Consider the following 20,920-nt stretch of genomic DNA (forward strand, 5'->3'; position numbering starts at 1 on the left):
ATTCGCCTGCAAGAAACGTTGGTGATTCCCAAGACATTTCTGCAGCAATTTTGACGTTCCATAAGGTGCCTACCATTCCACCTCAACATAGCTGCATTTGCGGACATTTCAGAGCTCCTGATGACCATACTGCACCGTGCCAGCTGAGCAAGATCTTAGGAGGCAAGGCACATGCAATAGGAAGCAGTCTCTGGCAGCACGCTCCGCCTGGCGCGCCGAAATTCAAACAGAAATACCTCGCCAACGTGCACCCGATACCAAGAAATGTGCCAGTTTGGACTCGAACGGTTGTAAATCATATATCATGGTGAGCACAGCGAGCTGTGGTAATTGAGTACTGGGTTACCAGCACCTGGTGGAACACGTGTGGAAAGGAATGCCTCTCCTTGCAACTCTGCGCCGGGCGTTCACGACTCTTCTGCTGGTGATTATCGGAGCGACCCGTTCTGGAATCCTTCTGGTGCATATCGCGCTGCTGGTGCTGCTCAACGGTAGGCGTGTCTTGAAGCCCAGGGAACGGGCTGAGGAACCAGAGTGCCTTCAAGATCCGGCGCTCGGTGGTCATGACTTCATCACGATAGAGGTGAGCTTTTTTGTCATTATAGGTCTTTGTCAGGTAATTGTAGTTTTAATGAATAATTTAACTGCGCGGTATACTTCTCATCGTCGCGGTCCTGCTCGTACCCATTACGGTACTCTCACTGAAAGAGTTCGCACATAACTTCCTGAAGGTCAAATCGTTTTCAGCGAGTGCCTTGTGAGGAACCATCCAAATTAGTTTTGTGAAATGAAACTACCTCTCCTAGCTTTTACACACATGAAATATAATTGTACCACTGCGTGACATTGCACTTGTTTTATTTTTCGGTGTTTTATTTTAAAGAAAAACTTAACGGGCGCACGCGGAAGCCGAAAGGATTGCGTGCGTTTCTGAATACTGAGGTAAAATACAACACGGGCTCAGAAAAAAGAGAGAGGCTCCTGTGAAACTGGGGCTTATGAAGGAGCACTTTCTGGGGGCTGGTAAAAAAAGTTCGGCAGTGCCACTTAACACAGCTTACGTTTGGGAATGTGAAAGCACTATAGCGTCCCTGGTTGTATGATTTACGCGTTATGTTTGTGCATGCATTAAAGTTCTTTTCAACGAGTTTATCTGCTTGCGTATTAGTTGCGCACAAGACCGCAAACGTTTGAACCCTCTAGGTGCACGGCGATGAGGTTAGCCGAGTCTGCATGTCGCAAACGCAAGCCGTAGACGGTTGGTTTTCTAGGGCGCCCACACGCATTCGCGTGCGTATGACACCACCCGGAAAGCTTTACGACGAGCGGTTGCATCACAATATTGTTACGTGGCCTAAGGCGAGAACGACGCTAGAACGTCCCGGGCACAGAGCACAGGCGGAGAGCACAGGGCCTGCACAGAGAACACTGGGCATAGGACACACGGAACCTACCCCCGAGCACGCGAACCACCGAGACACTTCGTTCACCTCGTCTTCAGCAGGTACGATACTCGCTGCTGCTTTAAGCGGTTGCTTTCATTCACTAGCGCCCCTGCGTCATGAAGTAAAACACGAGTTGGTTCCCCGGCCATGTTCTCCACAACCCTCGTCACAACCCGCATATCTCTTATTCTGGGGTTCAGGTTAAAAAAACAGCAAATGACATGACGGTCACCATATGCCAATGCGATATTCAGCTAAAGTGGCTGTTTGGGCTTGTTGGTCAGTGATCATGGTTAAATAATGCAGCGTGAGAACACAGGGACAAACGAAGAAGTGGATAGGACTGGCGCTCACTACCAACACATTTATTCAAATAAACGAGCAGCTTTTATAATACCATCCAAGACCCACGAGACCAGATAAAGCAGCAGGCGTGGGAAATCTATCTAACATTGATACACATCATTGCACACAACATCGAAGAAACAGCACACCGAGGCGACGCAACGTCACCCAGGTACCTAAAAACTGCATGAATAAATGACCAGGAAGAGCCAAAATAAACGAGGAATAAAAGAAGGAATTATCGTTTATTGCCGTCCACTCATCTTGACGCAATTGGCAGAAACAAAGAACAAAAGCCAAAACAAAAAAAGCCCGCAAAACTGTGTAAAAGTCGAAGCAAAGCAGAGTCAGAGCGACAGAACACAACAAAAAGGAACGCTACGCGAAAGCTGTGTCAAGTGCTGAAAGCCATACAGAGTCTAAGAAAAAGTTAAGAAGTTCTAAAGCACATGTCAAAAAGTTCTAAAGAACAAAAGTCAAGGAAAACAGACATAATTATAGCGGACTTAGAAAACTCAACTCCTTGTCTAAAAGTAAAATTGAAGGGTGCTGACGCACATGTCTCCAGCTTTGGCGATGAACCGTGCTTCAATGACGACCCTTTCTATTTCGGTCCTCGCACGTGCTCTCATCACCGCGCGCTTGAAGAATGGTTCGCACCCTTTGCAAATCTTGCAATGGTCGTCCAGGTACCCGCCATTTTTGTTGCGTACCTTCCGGCGGTGCTCAAGCAGTCTCTCGTTGAGGCACCTGCCGGTTTGCCCGATATAAACGCTCCCACACTTCAAAGGTATCTATCTCATAGACACATGTAGCACACTGCGTAAACGGATCGACATGTCTTACAGGGCAAACCTTTTTCTTCTGCTTTGCCAGCAAGGTACAAACTTGTGAAAGGTATGAAACCTTGTGTGTGAAGTACAAGGTACAAACTTGTGAAAGGTATGAAACCTTGTGTGTGAAACCTTGCTGGCAAAGCAGAAGAAAAAGGTTTGCCCTGTAAGACATGTCGATCCGTTTACGCAGTGTGCTACATGTGTCTATGCGATACCTTTGAAGTGTGGGAGCGTTTATATCGGGCAAACCGGCAGGTGCCTCAACGAGAGACTGCTTGAGCACCGCCGGAAGGTACACAACAAAAGTGGCGGGCACACCTGGATGACCATTGCAAGATTTGCAAAGGGTGCGAACCATTCTTCAAGCGCGCGGTGATGAGAGCACGTGCGAGGACCGAAATAAGAGAGGGTCATCAGTGAGGCACGGTTGATCGCCAAAGCTAGAGACAAGTGCGTCAGCACCCCTTCAATTTTCCTTTTAGACAAGGAGTTGTTTTCTAGGTCCGCTATAATTATGTCTCTGTTTTGCTTGACTTTTGTTCTTTAGAACTTTTTGAGATGTTCTTTAGAACTTCTTAACTTTGTCTTAGACTCTGTATGGCTTTCAGCACTTGAAACAGCTTTCGCGTAGCGTTCCTTTTTGTTGTGTTGTGTCGGTGTGACTCTCCTTTGCTTCGACTTTTACAGTTTTGCGGTTTTGTTTTGTTTTTGCTTGCTTTCTTTGTTTCTGCCAATTGCGTCACGATGAGTGGACGGCAATAAACAATAATTCCTTCTTTTATTCCTAGTTTATTTTGGCTGTTCCTGGTCATTTAGTTGTGCAGTTTTTAGGTACCGGGGTGACGTCGCGTCGCCTCGGTGTGCTGTTTCTTCGATGTTGTGTGCAATTATGTGTACCAATGTTAGATAGATTTCCCACGCCTGCTGCTTTATCTGGTCACGTGGGTCTTGGATGGAATTATAAAAGCTGCACGTTTTTTTGACTAAATGCGTTGGTAGTCAGCGCCAGTCCTGTCCACTTCTTCGTTTGTCCCTGTCTTTTCCCTCTGCATTCTTTAACCACGATATTCAGCGACAGCTGTTAATGCGAAATGTTGTGGCTGAGAATATGAGCGCGACCTCTTATCGGAGTAGTTCTATGGGCTTAAGAGAAGTTTATTGGACCCTCGAGCAAAAAAGGGACATCCGTCCCTCTACAAAAACAAAGATACATTGCGGCGACCGATGTCGCCTGGTGCTCACACACTCACTGGGAACGCAAGTGTTCAAATCACAAAGTGTCAAAAAAAAATTCAAATGGGTTCATACGCATGGGGGAAGCACGCCGGGTGGAAAATCGCGCACTAAGACCCGCGCATAAAACCTGCGCACAAACACTATATACGAATATCGCGCACGAACAACGCGCAAGAAATATCGCGCACGAACAACGCGCATCACACAGGCGTGCCACACTTAATATGGCAGGAGCCGCACCGACACACGGCCCCTGCCTGCGACGATGAAGCGGGTAGACCAGCGCCGAAGGAACTGGTGCTCCTCCAGCGACACGAGTTCCACGCAGGCTTGGGCTAACATGCGCGCACGCACCCGCTGCACCATGGGATACATGGCCCTCTGTAGCCGTCCTTGCAGTGCTGCTACACCTCTTTGGCGCCACAGCACGAAAGCCCCGACACAAAGAAGCACGCACACGAAAGGGTCGCGAAACCTGAAGTTTGGGCCGAGGGTCGCTCCGAACATTCGAGACATGAGTACCCAAAATGTCCTGGCTACTGAACACTCAAAGAGCGCGTGCGGCAAGGTTTCTACAAGGCCACACTGCGGACATCGGTCGGATGGGGCCACGCCCCAAGCCGCCAGGCGATCTGCCGTAGGCAGGGCCCGCCAGCCCCGCAGCCAGCCGAAGTCTCGCACGTCTGCGGGAAGGGATGACGACGTCAGGTCCCGCCACCGCACCTCTCTGCTTAGCGCCAATTTCTCCTGTGCGGCTTCTTATATGGCCAGGAGCTCGCATACCCGAGAGGCGGGAGTTGAAAAAAGCTCTACCTCTGGCAGCGCTGCGGTGAGGGACCTGAGCGTCTGGCAGGCTCGCTGGTAACACCAAGGCTGCTGGAAGGCTGTCGGTCCGACACACTGCTCGGGAAAGAAAAGGGAACGCGACGTACCGACTAGGTATGAGAGGAGTGCCTTGCCCGGGTAGCCGGCCTGGTTAGCCAGGTCGCTGATCGCCCGCAAAGCGAGCACGTTGCAGAATGTGGACAGGTGGGTAAGGCTGAATCCCCCTATGTTAGTGGGAAGCCGGAGGAGCGCGCGCGCTACAGACTCCGTCTTTCCTGCCCAAAAGAACGAGCCACATAAAGTGGCCAAATGGCGCGTGAAGGTGCGTGGTGGGTGGGCAACGCGAGCGACATAGTACAGTGGGGCGCACACCGACGCGCGGATGATAAATGCGTGCTCCGCGAGGGAGAGACGGAATCGCGCCGCCACTGACAACCGTTTCTCGGCGGTCTCTCTGAGCCGGGTCCACGTCTGGCGAGCCGGCTCACCGGACGCGAGGAAATAAACCCCTAGAACTTTCACGGCCGAAACCCACTGTACATCGCCCAACAGGTCAGCGGAGAACGCGCCAAAGCGCAACGCTCTACTCTTGCCCCTGTTCAGCAGGGCGCCGGACAGTTCGCTGTACACTTCAAACAGCCGCAAAAACGCTACGTAGCTGTCCTCGTCCCGCAGGAATAGGGACACATCGTCGGCGTATGCCGAGACCTTCACCTGGCCGTGGACTGGCAGCGGGAAACCGCGTACGGACGGGCTCCCGGCGATGCGACGCAGCAGTGTGTCTAGGCACAGAACAAAAAACATGGGCGACAAGAGGCAGCCCTGCCTAATCCCTCTGGAAACACAAAAAGGAGCGCTGATCGCTCCGTTGACGTTCAGGCGGGCCGTAAGCCCCGAGTAGAGGAGCCCGACTCTCGCTACGAAGGCCGATGGAAAGCCGAAAGCCTCGAGCACACCCAGCAGGTACCGGTGCTCGATGCGGTCAAAAGCTTTGGACTGGTCAAGCGAGACAAAGCAGCCCGGGATCACCGCTCTCGAGGTGAATGTGAACAAGTCACGAGTAAGTGCGAAAGCGGAAAACACCGAACGGCCCGGCACGCTGCACCATTGCGCTGGGCTGACCACCGAGGGCAGAATCGCGCTCAACCTGTTCGCCAGCAGTGAAGCCACGATCTTGTAGTCTGCGTTGAGCAGAGTGATCGGGCGCCATGCCTGCTATGGCGCTCTTTTCAGTATCCCACACATAGTCGTTTATGCAACAGCGTATACAACTCGTTCGGTCAAAAAGCTGTCGGCGTCGTAGTTGTAGCTGCCGGCACCGCTCGTCGGAAAAAAATCGTATCATGCCAAACGTTTGCGGCAGAATGTTGCATATGGTGTAATACCTTTCAGCGTTTCGAGCAGCATAAACCTACTAGTTAAGTTAGAGAGCTTGAGGCAGGAATTCGAACCGGCGACCTATAATGTGTTCTGCGGGTGTCCAACGAGACGTGTGAGACAGTTACTGCAACTTCCTTTCATCAAATCCAATTTTCGTTTCCTTCATTGCAGAGCCTCTGAAGTATTCTAATAAATTAATAATTTGATTGGTTATTTCGCAATATTTTTCTGTGCCGTCCGCATCAAGCAGTCTTCGCAAGTTTATTTTTTGTTTTTTTAAACATCGCAGGACGCAACGCTGCACTACGTCTCGGCCGGAAAGAGAGAGAAGCCCTTGGTCCTTCTACTGCATGGCTTCCCCGACTTTTGGTTCTCTTGGAAGCACCAGATACTCGGTCTCAAGAACGACTTCTGGTACACGTTTCAATGAAGAAGCCCTTTCTGAGGCCACCGCTATGGCTCAGTGGTTATCGTGCTCGGCGGCTGACACGAAAGACGCAGGTTCGATCCCTGCCGCGGCGACCATGTTTCGATGGATGCGAAATGCTGGAGGCCCATGTACTGTGCAACGTCAGCGCAAGTTACAGAACGCCAGGTGGCAGAATTTTCAGGAGCGTTCCACTACGGCGTCCCTCATAGCATGAGTCGCTCTGATATGTTAAACCTCAAAAACCAACCAACCTTTATAAGTCATGTACCATCTGGAGTGCAAGCACATACTGTTGCCATCAGCTTTGGATCGGCGCTGTAGCTAGCGCCACCTTGCCTAGTAAACTGAAGTGGTGATATTATTTACTTAGTACTTGCTTCAACTTTCACGAATTTTGCTCAATATTCGAGCATGAAATGAGCAGGGCTACTCGTGCCAAGGAGCCTTTTTGCAAAGGAATTACCCTTGCGGATGTCTAGCTAATGGAAGCTTTTCCATGAATTCTGAACCTCGAATAGGAATCGGAACCTAAGATAGGAATAGAAACCTAGGATAGGAATAGGAATAGGAATAGGAAGTTTCTGATAATGTTCAGATCGTGTAGATCGATCTCCCGTTGTAAACAGACGAGCTCAGAATCCACTTTAGTACATTTTTAGACGACGTTCCTGACAAAAACGAGCCTAGAAAGGGGCTATATAATCCCTAGTTAGATATTGTAAATGCGGCCCCCGGGGAAAACCGTCGTTGACTCTTTTAATCAAACTTGAACAACATCAGAGGAAACAAACGCTTCTGATGCAATACACATCAAAAAGTTACTGAACGGCTTATGACTTCATGTACATTAGCTTCAGGAATGATTGGCCAGCTTTGAACGCCCGTTTCAGCACACCTGTAATGTGTCTGCACAGTTACAAAGCAGCGCTCATGGCCTATCTGCAGGGTGGTGGCCCTTGACCTCCGTGGTTACGGCCGCTCTTCGAAGTCCGATCGTGTGGTGGACTACCGTGGCTCTCGCCTCGTCGAGGATGTTCATCAGCTAATTATATCCCTGGGTGAGACATTCTACAACCTTGCATGTCGTACTGCGAGAGGGAGAGTTACTGACATGCAGCCTTTGTCATTTCTTCGCGAGTGGATTCCACTCTCCTGTTCGGTTCAGATAAATAACAGAACGCCTGTTTCTGCTAAGTAAAAGAAGTTTATCGTCGCGTACTACACAGGGCTCGTCGGTGTAACCATAACTGATATCTGCAAACTCCTTACTGCATTGTTGGAAACAAGAAATTAAAGTTAAAACAAGGGGTATTGTCAGTAATTATGGAAAACGAAGGCGAACATACCTGAATTTTAGTACGTTCTACGCTCCGTGATGCAGCAGTGTCTATCTTTTTTGCATGTTGAAGTCAAGGTGACCGCTGTAAAACTTCCATGTGATAGCAACAATCTTTAAGCAGCCCAACGTTAAGCTACGCACATCAAGCACACTACAGTGATAATCTAATGATACGCTCTCATTTTGTGCCCTTTTATTCCCACTCGAAAGGGGAATCATAAGGGTGACATTTGACCATATTTATTATTGCTCATGATTGCGTTCTTTGCTTCGTTCTTTTTTTTTTTGCATGGAAAATCATTTGCCATTCTGCACGGCAAAACTGAGCGCTTTCTACTGTTTCAGGTAAAAGAAAAGCCAACATCGTCGCCCATGATTGGGGAGCAGTCATCGCTTGGTGGCTTGCCACAAAGTACGAGAACTTGGTAGGCAAGCTGGTCATCATCAACGGGCCCCATCCTTTGGCCATGAAGTACCAGCTAGAACACAGCCTTAGCCAGATACTCCGATCGTGGTGAGTAAACCCGTGAGCAACATTCATGTTTCATTAGTCACACTTACCAAAGTGAGCCGCCGGGTTGGCTCAGTGGTTCTGGCGCTCAGCTGCTGACCCGAAAGACGCGGGTTCCATCCAGGCCGAGGGGGTCGAATTTCGATGGAGGCGTAATGCTGGAGGCCCGTGTACCACGCGATATCAGTGCAAGTTAAAGAACCCCAGGTGGTCGAAATTTCCGGAGGCCTTCACTACGGCATCCCTCATAACCTGAGTCGCGTTGGGACGTTAAACACCCATAAACCAGTAGTAGTAGTAAAAGACCTTTATTCGAGTATAATTTATAGGTCGAGCATGTCGACCGCCTGGGCGACCAGAAGTCGCTGTTCTTCTTCCCCTTCAGCGCCAAGCCAGTTGAGCCAGGTGGGTATGGATAGAGATGGTGGGGAGTAGGAACCCGACTACTGAGCAGCCGGGCAATAGAAGAGGCACTGGGCCAGGTCCGCATAGATACAGGGGCAGTTTGGACAGGAAGGGTCCGACCGATAGCGATAGAGAAAGAGGCGGGACGGAGTAATAACTGCATTCATTTGGATGTGCCGAAGAAGGCGAGACTCCGACAGCGTGAGTGATGGATGAGGGGAAGGGTACAGGCGTTTGTCGAGGCGGAGCTCAAGGTAGACCTCTTTTATGGTGCGGCGAAGGGTGAGTCTCCCAACGTCCTCCGAGGGCTTGAGCCAGGGGATCAACGGTGCCCGGAAAAAGCGTGTCGCGGGCGAGCTGATGGGCCAGCTCATTGCCGTCAATCCCTGAATGCCCTGGGACCCACCGGAGGAAAATGATGGAAGGCTGCAGTGCGTAGATAGCTCGTTCGACCTCCTGTTGGAGAGAAGGGGTCAGGGTTCGTTTCTGTATGTGGTGTATATCGGCTTGTGAGTCTGAATAGACTCTGTACTCATGGAGAGAGGGAAGGAGGGCAAATGACTGGAGGGCATGCGCAATGGCGATGACCTCGAGGGACAATGCGTCTGGAGGGTGTAGATACGACCCGCTGGTGTGAGTTTCAGGAGCAGGGAAGTGTGGATGGCACAGGGCGAAGCCGCAGGAACCACGAGGAGCCACGAAGGAGGCATCCGTGTAGGCCACACCCTGGATATCAAAGAGTGGGGAATGGTGCTACGCGGCCGCATGACGATGTGGTGGTGGTGGTGAAAAACTTTAATCAAACAGAGCTTGAGGGTAAAAAAAAACCCTGCTGCATGGTCGGTATCCTTAGTCCGGGACACCGCACGACGAGGCCCCGTCTCGCGCCCGCTTGACCAGAGCCCTTTGGGACTCCAGTGTGGAGCAGTTGAGGAGGGCAGTCTCCCATGCCTCTCGGGTGGGTGTGGGGGAGGGGGGAAGGTGAGGATTCTGAGTACATGCCCACACCATGCGAAAGATATCGCAGATCTCTCCACATTGCGGGCAGCGCCCATCTGTGTTCGGATCGAAGTGGTTTGCTATTGCAGGACAGAGAAGGGTTCCTGTCTGCAGGCGCCGTAGAGTTCGCTCCTCCGCCTTACTCAGCCCCTTGGCAGGTGCCGGTAGAGACGGTGGCTCTCGCAATAATAAATTAGGATTTCTCGGAACCGCAGAAGCGGTTTATGAGCTTCTGAGCCGTGAGAGCTAGGATGAGGAGCCCGGTGTGTGAGCGCTCGGGCGGCCGCATCAGCGGCCTCATTGCCTCGTAGACCCTGGTGGCCAGGAGCCCAGATCACTTTTGTGCGAGTTGGATCGGCGAGAGCGCGTCTTAGAATTTGCGAGGCAAGAGGTGATATTTCGCCTGCAAGATAATGTCCACAGGCCCGGCGAGGTTCTGTGATAACCGTTTTCGATTTTGGATCGGCGGCAGCGAGAGCTATTGCGACTTGCTCCGCTCGTGTTGAATTTGGGGCCCGAAAAGATAGCCCATCGACATTCATTCCCCGGTGGACTACAGCAGCCGTGAAGAATCCCGCGGGCGACGGCCCTGTGATGTCCACGTAATAGACGCCCTCTTTATAGCCATATTGCCTCTCAAGCGTGCGAACCCGCGCTTGTCGTCTGCCTTCATGTGGAGCCATGTCAATGTTACGCGGGAGCGGAGCGACCAAGAGCATGTGGCGCCACAGCACCGGAATGTTCTCCGTGCCCTCTGGTATGCATGTGTGTTGGATGTGTAAGCGGTTTAGCAGGCGGCGCCCAGGCACCGCCTCCGATAGCCGCGTATATTGGTTCACGAGGTGGGCCTCCCGCAACTCCTGATAGGAGTTTACCACTCCCAACGCCTTCAGTTTGGCGTTGGAGGTAGCCACCGGGAGGTACAGTGCTCGCTTTGTTGCCTTCCTGATGATGGCGTCAATGCGCTCGTCTTGTTGTTTGGTGGTGCGTAGGTACGGCACGGCGTAGAGGATCCGGCTGGTCACGAAGGCATAGGCGAGCCGTACCCCGCTTGTTGGAAACACGGTGGATCATGCGCCCTACCTGTTCACCTATGCTCTTGAGTTTCGCTATAGTAGAGTCCGGCCTAAGTTTGTTATTGATGAACAGACCCAGGATCCGGAGCTCTGCCCCTTCTCTGATGGGACCGCCCGACAGAGATATGTGTAGAGACGTGTTGTTCTTGTGGTTTGTCCTGACGTGTAGAAGCTCTGATTTTGCGGGAGCACATTGGAGACCACAGTCGGCAGCATATGCTTCGACTATGAAGGCGGCCTGCTGAAGGCGGTCCTCCATCTCCCCAAGGCTCCCCTCGGTGGTCCAGATTGTAATGTCGTCTGCGTAGAGTGCGTGTTTTATGCCCTCCACCTGAGCCAGTCGGCCTGGCAGGTGCCTAATGGCGATGTTGAAAAGGAGCGGTGATAACACCGCCCCCTGTGGTGTACCTCGTGTACCCATAGAGTACGGGCCGTATTCCTCGTCCTCGATCCGGAGGAGTGCCTGACGCGCAGAGAGGAAGTCTCTGATATAGGCGAAGACCTTCGCCCCGCAGTTAGTGGTGTTCACGTTAGAGAGTATGGTGCCATGTTTAACATTGTCAAACGCCCCTTTAAGGTCGAGGGCGAGAATGGCCTTGTCGTTTTGTTGCATGGCTGTAGGTCGTATTATGTCCCTGTGTAGTTGGAGTAGAACATCCTGTGCAGACATGTGCGGGCGGAACCCGAACATAGTGTCTGCAAAGTGGCCCTTACCCTCCATGTATGGAGAGAGGCGATCCCGAACCATCGTCTCCATGAGCTTTCCCACACACGGGGTTAATGAGATGGGTCTCAAGTTGTCCGTAGTCACGGCTTTACCTGCTTTGGAGATGAACGTTACAAGCGATGTTTTCCATTCGAGTGGGAGCGGACACCCATCCCAGATCTGATTTATGTATTGTAGCAAATGGAGGTATGCAGAGTCGGAGAGGTTCGCCAACAGTTTCACTGCTATGCGATCCCGACCCGGTGCCCCACCTCGGCTCATTTTAGCCAGGGCCGCCTTAAAGTCATGCAACTCAAAAGGGGCGTCTAAATCCTGATTTGGCTTGCCGGAGTACGTGTACTCGGGCCCAACCGGGTCATTTTTGCGGCAGAGATACCTGTCGCACAAAGTGTCCGCAAGTTGCGCCGTCCTACCTTGGTACCCGTGCAGAGCCCGCCGGAGCTGTTTTTGCGTCTCCCCTTTCGTTTGAGAAGGGTCGATGAGGCTGCGCAAGAGACGCCAAGTCCCCTTCGAGCTCATCTGACGCGCTGCCGAGTTGCAGCGTTCTATCCAATTGGTGTCTGTGAGCTGGGCGGCATATGCCGCAGCCTGCTCCGTAAGTTGTGAAATGCGAGCTCTAAGCTTGCGATTCGTCTTGTGTTTCTTCCATCGTTTTGTTAAGCTCCGGCGCGCCTCATGACGACGGCCGGCATGCAGGACGGGGGACATGTTGGTCGGGAGAAGAAGATACAAAGATTGGGAGCGGGGGTGGGAATAGGAGAGGTAAACGGGGAGATTGGAATGGGCGAGATACCCGCTTTAGTCAATAACCCCTGACCCTGACGGGTAAGGGAAAGCCGGGTAAGCTGCGAGTCACAATGGAGACTGAGAAGAGAACGAAGAGGATGGGACAGACCTGTGGCAAAGAGCTTAGCGGTAGAGGTAGTGATAGGGAGGTTGAGAGCTGCCTTGTCGAGGCCCACAAGGGCAGTCTCGAAAGCATTGAAAGGAAGCGTAGGGTGCAAAGTACAAGACCTTGTTGAGGGCTGGTGTGTCGGCAACTCGGCACGCGTGAGCTTCGTGGAGACCTGAGCGTCGAGTGACCACGTGCCGTAGGAGGTGAGTTACAGAGTGGCAGGTGGTGATAACGTGAACGCTTACCAAAACAGGGTTTGTGCGTCGAAACGAAGGTTTTTCATTCCAAACAATCCACGCATTTCAGAGAAGCGGTGGTAGGTTTAGTGGCATTTGTTAAGCAACATATTTCTAAGGGTCGTGGTAACTGCTGAACCACAGAGAGCTAATAAATTGATTAGCATGTAAGGGTTTCCGCATGCTGGTGGTTAATGCTAACTAAAAGGGAAGATCTGAAGACATAGGTACTATGAAAATGAGAAAGCACCCCTTTTTTAAGCTTTCCGCTAGCAGCTTATTTTAAATACGCCTTGACACAGGACTAAGCTTTAACGCTAGATTTCATGAGATGCCGGTGGTTCAGTTTCGTCATGCCGAGGGATTATATAGGATATCTCAGCTATTGACGAGAAGGGTGACATATTAAGGAACTCGCGCGACTGCACAAATCAACATGAATAATGCAAAATCAAATGCCGTTGTACTCTTATATCAAGGTTTGCACTTAAACGCTAACACACGGTATCCAAAAGGCTCAGAAGTGACGTAAATCGTTCCTTTTAAAAGAAGAACAAAACGATATATCAAATGCCATGGTACTGTGATAGCAAGGTTCGAATTGAAACACTATGACGCCTGACGGTGTCAAAGCTATTGGGAAGTGACGCTTTTGTTCACTTTTACGATAGGAACAAAAGCAATAAAACAAATGTCATTGTATTATCAGAACAAGGCTCACACTGAAGCGCTAAGACGCTTGACGTTATCCAAGAGGCTCAGAACTAAAGGTCATCGTCACTTTTAATCGAGAAAAGTCAATAGATCAAATGTCCTTGCATTGTCATAACGAGGCTCGCATAGAAATGCTAACACGCATGCCGATGTCAAAGTGGCACAGAAGTGACGCTGGACGTCCCTTTTAAGAGAAGAACAGTAATACATCAAATGTCCTGGCATTCGCGAAACAATCTTCGCACTCAAAACGCCAATAGGCTTGACTGTAGCAAAGTGGACAAGAAACGATGCTGATGGACGTGGTTAAGGGAACACTAAAACGCAATGTATTGCTCTAGTCCCAATTTCAAATGACATACTCCGTCTAATATTGTTCTTCTTTTAGTGTCACTACCCAGGTTGCTTCGTTTTAGAGCGCAGCTCTTTAGCGCAAGTTTCTGCGCTTCGCGGCGTCGCCATCGCCGTCACCGTTGTCTGTCGTAACCAGCAGTAGACACCTTAGACGCGTTTTAAGCTGCGAAATCAATGGAGCGGGAGCTTGGAAAGCAGAAGGCAAAATTGGTGAATTGGTTTTCGAGGAAAGGGAATGGCCCACTATCAGTATGACACATCTCGGTGGGCACGTGAACCAGAGGGAAGGCGCATAACTGCCCTCTTGAAACAGTGGACACCTCAATCATGCTTTAAGCTACGTGGCGGTAATTGCAGATGTGGGCTGCACACGTTGGCATTGACAACGTTGTGCCAGAAACACGGCGCTGAAGCCATAGGCCTTCGGCGTTTGTTGTGTTCATTGCCGTTGGCGTTGACAAGGTTTTACACTCCAATCATTTTAAGGAAATGAAATGCACATAACTGGCTCCCTGGGACAGCGGACGCCTGAATCGCGCTTATAGGTGCGTGGGGTAATGGGAGAGGGATGTATGCTGCAGGCATTGACAACGTTGCGCCAGAAACGCGGCGCTTACGCCATAGTCCATCGACGTTCATTTGTGTTCTTTGGCGATGACGTCGAGAACGTTTTACACTCTGATCATTTTGAGGGAAGGAAGTGCGCATAACTCTCTCCCTGGGTCAGTGGACGCCTTTATCGCGCTTATAGGTACGTGGGCTGATGAGAGAGAGATGTGGGCTGTATGCGTTAGTGCTGACAACAATGAGCCAACTCTCGCGATCAACCATTAAATGCCACCTGCCAAGGTGGCAGGGTGGGTGGGGACATTAATGTACATATAAAGACAAACAGGAATTCATTTCCACTCATGTGGGAGAACAACCCCTTCCTCTCGCTCGTAGCGCCTCCCACGGCTGTGACAACCTCGTGAAATACTTGCATAGACCTCTTCTTTGAGAACCAGGCATTGGTGTAGCAAGTCGAGCATGTATTTATTTCTCCGACCACAAATCCTCCTTCATGACTATCAAGAACTGTTAGCGGAGTGTTTCTTGAGGAAGGAATAAGTGTGAAAAATAAGTTGTCTGTATGTCTACATACATGCCTCGCTCGAAGTCTTTGCCTCAATCTATCGAAAAGCTGAGACAGCAGATATGCTGCGCTCAAATTTCGCATTAGGAAGTAACGTAATTGTCGGCAGTTTTTTTTTTTTTTTCAACAACGCATTTTACAATTCCTCCATGTGTTTTTATTGCGTTAGCATTATAACCACGAGTCTGTCCGTCTGGTGTTGTGTGACGCCGACACCATCCTTCAGGAGGCGTCTGCCCATTACCCACGCACCTTTCAGTCCACCCATCTCTAACCTCTAATATCCTTCTGCGACCTCCAACCAATCCACCTACACCCTACACGTGATCACATTGTGTAATCGTCTGTGCATTTTTCTTTTTTTGAACCGCTTACGTTCATCTGATTACTGTGCATTTATACTTTAACGAAGCCCGCATTCGAATACTCAACTCACGAAAAATTAGCAGACCACTAGGCCCATTTTGCCTACGGGGGTGACTGATTGTGCCTTGTAGAGAAGAGCGTAAAAAGAGAAGAGACTCAGTTTTTGTATTGTAGCAGCACTAGCCGTGTTTTCCTTCTATATAATATTGCATATAATAATGTTTTCTTTTGTCATATTGTAATCATGTATCGGCTCTGCTGTACCTTGTTATGGTCTTTTGGGCCTCGTCAAGCTGCCCCGAGCAGCTTTTTGCTCAAGAGCACCAACCATGTATATATCTCTTGATATAAATTAATTGAATTGAATTGCATTGAATAGACGTGAATTTTGGTTCTTGCTCAGCTTAGCTGCTTATTGGGAGTAAGCAGGTTATCGCATAATATTGCAAAAAAGAAGGTTATGAAAAACCTTCTTGAACCTAACAGCGTCACATACGCTCATTGTTCTAGACACTGCAAATGACAATGAAAAGGCGTGTTGCAAGGTACTCCAAACTTTTAAGAACCCTAAGAGCCATCGGCAGTAGAGTTATTTGCAGATCCGAGCCTTCTGAAAGCAAAGCTCTCATATATCATTAATTTCGTAGTATTTATCTGAATGGGTAGCTTCTGCCACCGCTCTAAGTATTTGTTCCATAAGTTGTTGCGTGCGCTCATACAAATTGCAGAAGAAAAACAAATTGTTTCTACGATGCCATTTGCAGGCGATAACCCCTCCCTGAGGAGAGTGGCCTTCCTTTGACGATATACAAAATTTCACATCAAATGAATGATACGTAGAAAAACAGCTGCACCGTCGGCACTACGTAGCTCTTCCTATCATTTTACATCTCTCCATATCTTGTAAAATGATTTGGAGAAGCTTATTCTGCACAACTATCACCCCTCGAATATCTCTTCAGTTTTTGTAAGGACAGTTTGTTTATGAACACAGCAATATTATTTTTAAATATATTTCTGAACTACAAAAAGTAAGTCTCCTTCGTGAGGCCATGCCGCAAACGTGGTTTATTTTTTTGCGTGCACCACTGTGCTCTTTTGCTGAGCTGAGATCTTTCAAAGCTAAGTCTTCTCGTTTTGCTGGCAGCAAATAAATGTACAGCCTAAATATTACAGCTGTCTCAGTCATTTTCGCTGAATCTACCGAGGTGAAAATAACCAAACTAATAATGACATATGTGGATCTTTTTCTTTTTTCAATATATGAGCAAGTTTAGAAGTACGAACGCAAACCGCAGGCATAATTAGTCCTTCCTTGATTTCCATCATATGAACCGCATTTTTGGCTTGCGCTGCAAAACTAACACATCACCTCTTTCGATTTAATTTGCGAGCTTTGCAGGTACTTCGTGACATTCCAGCTTCCGTGGCTCCCCGAGACTTCCTTCTGCGTGAACGACATGAAACTGCTCGACACGCTCCTCGGCGCCTACAACGAAGAAGAGAGGGAAGCAATAAAATACGCTTTTAGCAAGCCAGGTACGGATCTAAAATTTGTTTCTTCGTGGAGAACCACGACGTTGACCCTTAACGGGTGCCCAGACGTCAAATATGTAGCTTTCTTCCTGAAGTCAACAGCTTGACTACGGTGCTTAAGCGGATAAATCAGTGAAGCATCGCACAGCCACCAAAGCCGGCAGTTATTATTTGCAAGCTTTCGCTCCAAAGCTAATTTCTTATCCTAGATGCCGCGCTGTTTTTATTAGGCCTTTCGTCTGTACTTCTGTCTTATCCAAAATTTCGAACGTAATCTAGTGCAACACATCTGCGAAAAGCGCGATGAACGCAGCAGGTAAATTCGGAACAAAAAGTGCTAATAGTTGAAATACAAGAAAGAAATGGTTCCAAATACAATAAGCAGTAGTGTCAGGTTTGCTCTTGGTAATGATTAATTAATTGAATTCCTGGCAGCAATAGAAAAGCGAAAAGAAGAAACAATACAAATGTCTGCAAATTTAGTTTAACCTACTATGCTTCTGCCTCAAAATATTTCACCAAGGCATTCTATTATCGAGCGAGAGGAGCGCTTTCGTGTCCGTATTTTCGTTTTTTTTTTACCAATGATCAAAAGGACCGCAGCATATGTGATAAAGTTCTGAAACTGCATGATTTCTTTAGCATTTACACTCCAGAAAAAGCCCCCCCCCCCCCCCCCCCCCAAAAAAAAAAAAAAACTGGAGAGCGAGGAGAGAACTTTGCGATTATAAAGCGAGCAACATGCTTACAGGACATTCCTCCACGTGGCTGACAAAGCTAGAGAAGTTCGCTTCAAGGGATATCAAATAGAGGAAGTTCTGGCTTTCAATCAATACATTAACAATACCTCTGTAGTTTAATTTTTTTGTATCACATGAGCTTCTTTGTGTCATATTTACTGTCATTCCATGAACGCGATCCCCCAGAGGGACAATGCGCTGAAGTGTTGTAAATAAATGTGCCCAATATACCTGTATGTCATTTATTGATGAACTCGACTGGCAGAATGAACATCGCATGCCCCTTGCGTACCGCTAACTCTTCTGAATCTATTTTTCGTACGGTCCACAAAGCTTGAAATAGGATTATTCCAATTTGCCTAACTTTTTGAACAAAGAAAATTCTGGAAGTTTGTAGTAGCCGTAGCACATGAGCTAGCCATTTGAGTCTTAAAACGTGTTAGGCGTCCTTTGTGGGGCTTAATATTGACTTAATATTACTCCACAATCACCCTATTCGTTCCTTTATTTAAAATCTTCTGCGCTTAGCACAGCAACTGCACAGGGATCTTTGCGCTCCGTAAGTGGTAATGTTCTTCTGCGTGAAAAGTAAAATCGTTGACACTGCCCTTATGGCCAAGAGGAAACTTGTTCGCGTGAACTGACGAACGAGCGCTGTATAAACTGTACCCTGTTCGGCTCATGTATTCTTGCGCGTGGCTTAGATTTTCCAGTCATGCTATAAAATAACTGCGTCATCTTATGTTTTCATATAACGCCAGCTTACTTGATTGGTTCTGTCACCTCATGGTCCCAAAAGTTTCTCTTTGTATCACGCCACACATTGGGATCATTTTTTTCTTTTTCCTGGAAGAGACATCGGACGAAAATTCCTGCCGTAAATGGCTTTGGTTAGGTTCCAGTAAAAAACGGGCAGTTATTTCAGGACTGTTTGGGTGCTTGGACAAACATATGTGCACATCACATTTACAGCGTTCAGAACCATACTTCGCATTACTGCATAAAAGAGTTATAAAAAAGGTGAACTTTACACTTCTAGTCACAATGCGCATTAGCGAAAAGCCATTTCTTAGTATCAGCTGCGCCCATGGAAGTTGCAGCAAACTCTTCTTTTAATGAAGGCCTTACAGCTGCTTCACCATTCTTTCTCGTTTGCCTACCTCATACGCAATGTACTACATTGTCAAGAAAAGCCCTCGTCATAGAGATAAATTTTTCTTACATAACTTCCCTGTTTGAATCTCTTTTTTTTCATTTTAATGGTATTTGTCTCAAGCAACACGTTTCCTTTTCGGATGCTTTGCGAAACGTTCCATATGGCGGTAACCACATTTCTGTTTTCGTTTCATATTTTCGGTAGAAATCATATGAAACAGCTGAAATCTATGTGCGCTGTAATCACGCACACACAACAGAAAAGTCTAAAATTGGAAGAGACACTTAATCTACGCCTTAAGGATATGACACAATAGCGTTATTGGATTAATGTTTATATAGGCGGATTCGGGCATTCGGTACTTTGCATTCACAGATCCGTGAGTGACGTCTTACCATTCTTGGCGCAGCGGTGCAGAGGATAAGCGAAGGGTCACTGCCTTTCGATTGCAGGTGCTCCCAGCGGTGGGGCTTGTGCGACCCAAGTTGCTCTACCCGAGTAGACTCTCGCTACCAATCATTATTTAAACGCCGCCTGCCAAGGTGGTCCGTTTTCTCAAATTCCGGTGTGCAAGTTGAGATGGCGCCAAACGGTAACGTGACCTAGATGGGCCACCTAAGTTTCTTCAACAGGGAAGTTTCGCTCATAGCGCCGACGATGACAACGTCAAGTCACGTAGACCGTCTAATCATCATCATCATCAGCCTCACTACGCCCACTGCAGGGCAAAGTCCTAACCCATGTCTCTCCAATTAACCCTGTCCTTCGCCAGTTGCTACCAACGTATTCCCGCAAATTTCCTAATCTCATCCGCCCACCTAACTTTCTGCTCCCCTGCTACGCTTTCTTTCACTTGGAATCCACTCCTTTACACTTAAGGACCAGCGGTTATCTTGCCTTCACATTACATTCCCTGCCCAAGCCCACTTATTCCTCTTGATTTCGACTAGGATGTCATTAACCCGCGTTTGTTCTCTCACCCACTCCGCCCGCTTCCGATCTCTTATCGTTACACCGATCATTTTTCTATGCATAGCTCGCTGCGTTGTCCTTAACTTAAGCTGAACCTTCTTTGTTAGCCTCCACGTTTCTGCCCCATAGGTGAGTACCGATAAGATACAGCTGTTTTTGACTTTTCTCTTGAGGGATACTGGTAAACTGTCATTCATGATCTGAGAGAACCTACCATATGCGCTCCACCTCATTCTTGTTCTTCTAGTTATCTCCCTCTCATGATCTGGATCAGCTGTCACTACTTGCCCTAAATAGACATATTCCTTTACTACTTCAGCACCTCGCCACCAATTGCGAACTGCTGTTCTCTTGCTAGCCTGTTGAATATTACATTGGTTTTCTGCATGTTAATTTTTAGTATATGGAAACCATAGGAACTGGGTATAGAGTACGCATACTTTTTCACATACACAGATTTCGTATTCCCGCAAACCTGTATGAGTGTACGATAAGAAATGTTCCAGCAGGGATCTTGTTGGAACTTTCTTTATCAGCATTTTCTTGTTCTGCAATACTTGCAGCACTTCTTTTCAAACTCCGGTCGCAGGAGCCCTGACAGGTCCCATCAACTACTACCGGGCGTCGTTCCGGCTGGAGTCGGATGACCCTCCGCCGTACCGCCGACTCGCCGTCCCTGCACTGATTGTGTGGGGATGCCACGATGCGGCCCTGACCAAAGACATCGCGGCGCTGACGCTGCAGTACGCCGGCAGCGGCCGCGTCGAGTATGTGTCCGACGCTGGCCACTGGGTGCACCGCGAGCGACCGAAGCTCGTCAATGACCACATTAGGCGCTTTCTGCTCGGCGGAGGAAATGGTTCGCCCACTGGAACGCTCCTCTTTGGGAGCTCGGCATCAAACAAATGCCAAACGTAGTGCTGTAAGCAGCACCGATTCGCCACAGATGTGCCAGTGATGTGAAGCCGTCACACACTAAAGGTAATAAAATTATTAGCCTGCAGTAATTGAAAGGCACCCCCCTCCCCAACCCCACCCTCCACACCCACGCATGCCAAGGCACCACAGAGAAAGCTGTACGGCGAACTATAGATCATTTGAGGAAAGGAAATGGCGCAGTAATTGATTTGACTTCTTGGTGGACACCTCAAGCGCACCGTTTCATAGAATTTATGGTACGAAAGTCTCGGAAGGCATACAAATGAAGATTGTTAGGTCGACTGTTCGAATCCTTGTTGGAAGCTAGCCTCCAACGTGACTGG

General features: G+C 48.7%; 1 protein-coding gene across 1 annotated transcript; it reads left to right on the forward strand.

The window, feature by feature from the left end:
* Positions 1-376: 376 nt before the first annotated feature.
* LOC149333258 (epoxide hydrolase 4-like) lies at positions 377-20,576 on the forward strand. The gene is made up of 6 exons (XM_089555797.1): positions 377-583; positions 6,357-6,481; positions 7,443-7,555; positions 8,182-8,350; positions 16,657-16,793; positions 20,248-20,576. Exons 1-6 carry the CDS (start codon positions 377-379, stop codon positions 20,574-20,576), a joined length of 1,080 nt encoding a protein of 359 aa, XP_089411923.1.
* The last annotated feature ends 344 nt before the right edge of the window (positions 20,577-20,920 follow it).

This window comes from Amblyomma mixtum, chromosome 8 (genome assembly GCF_055824585.1).
Source record: "Amblyomma mixtum isolate Tamu chromosome 8, ASM5582458v1, whole genome shotgun sequence".
Lineage (NCBI taxonomy): Eukaryota > Metazoa > Arthropoda > Arachnida > Ixodida > Ixodidae > Amblyomma > Amblyomma mixtum.

Bases quoted from the DNA above. Each gene is read 5' to 3' on its own strand.
- LOC149333258 (XM_089555797.1), top strand. From the start codon at position 377: ATGCCTCTCCTTGCAACTCTGCGCCGGGCGTTCACGACTCTTCTGCTG. The intron at 584-6,356 runs GTGAGCTTTTTT...TAAACATCGCAG, and splicing joins ATGACTTCATCACGATAGAG to GACGCAACGCTGCACTACGT. The intron at 7,556-8,181 runs GTGAGACATTCT...CTACTGTTTCAG, and splicing joins TCAGCTAATTATATCCCTGG to GTAAAAGAAAAGCCAACATC.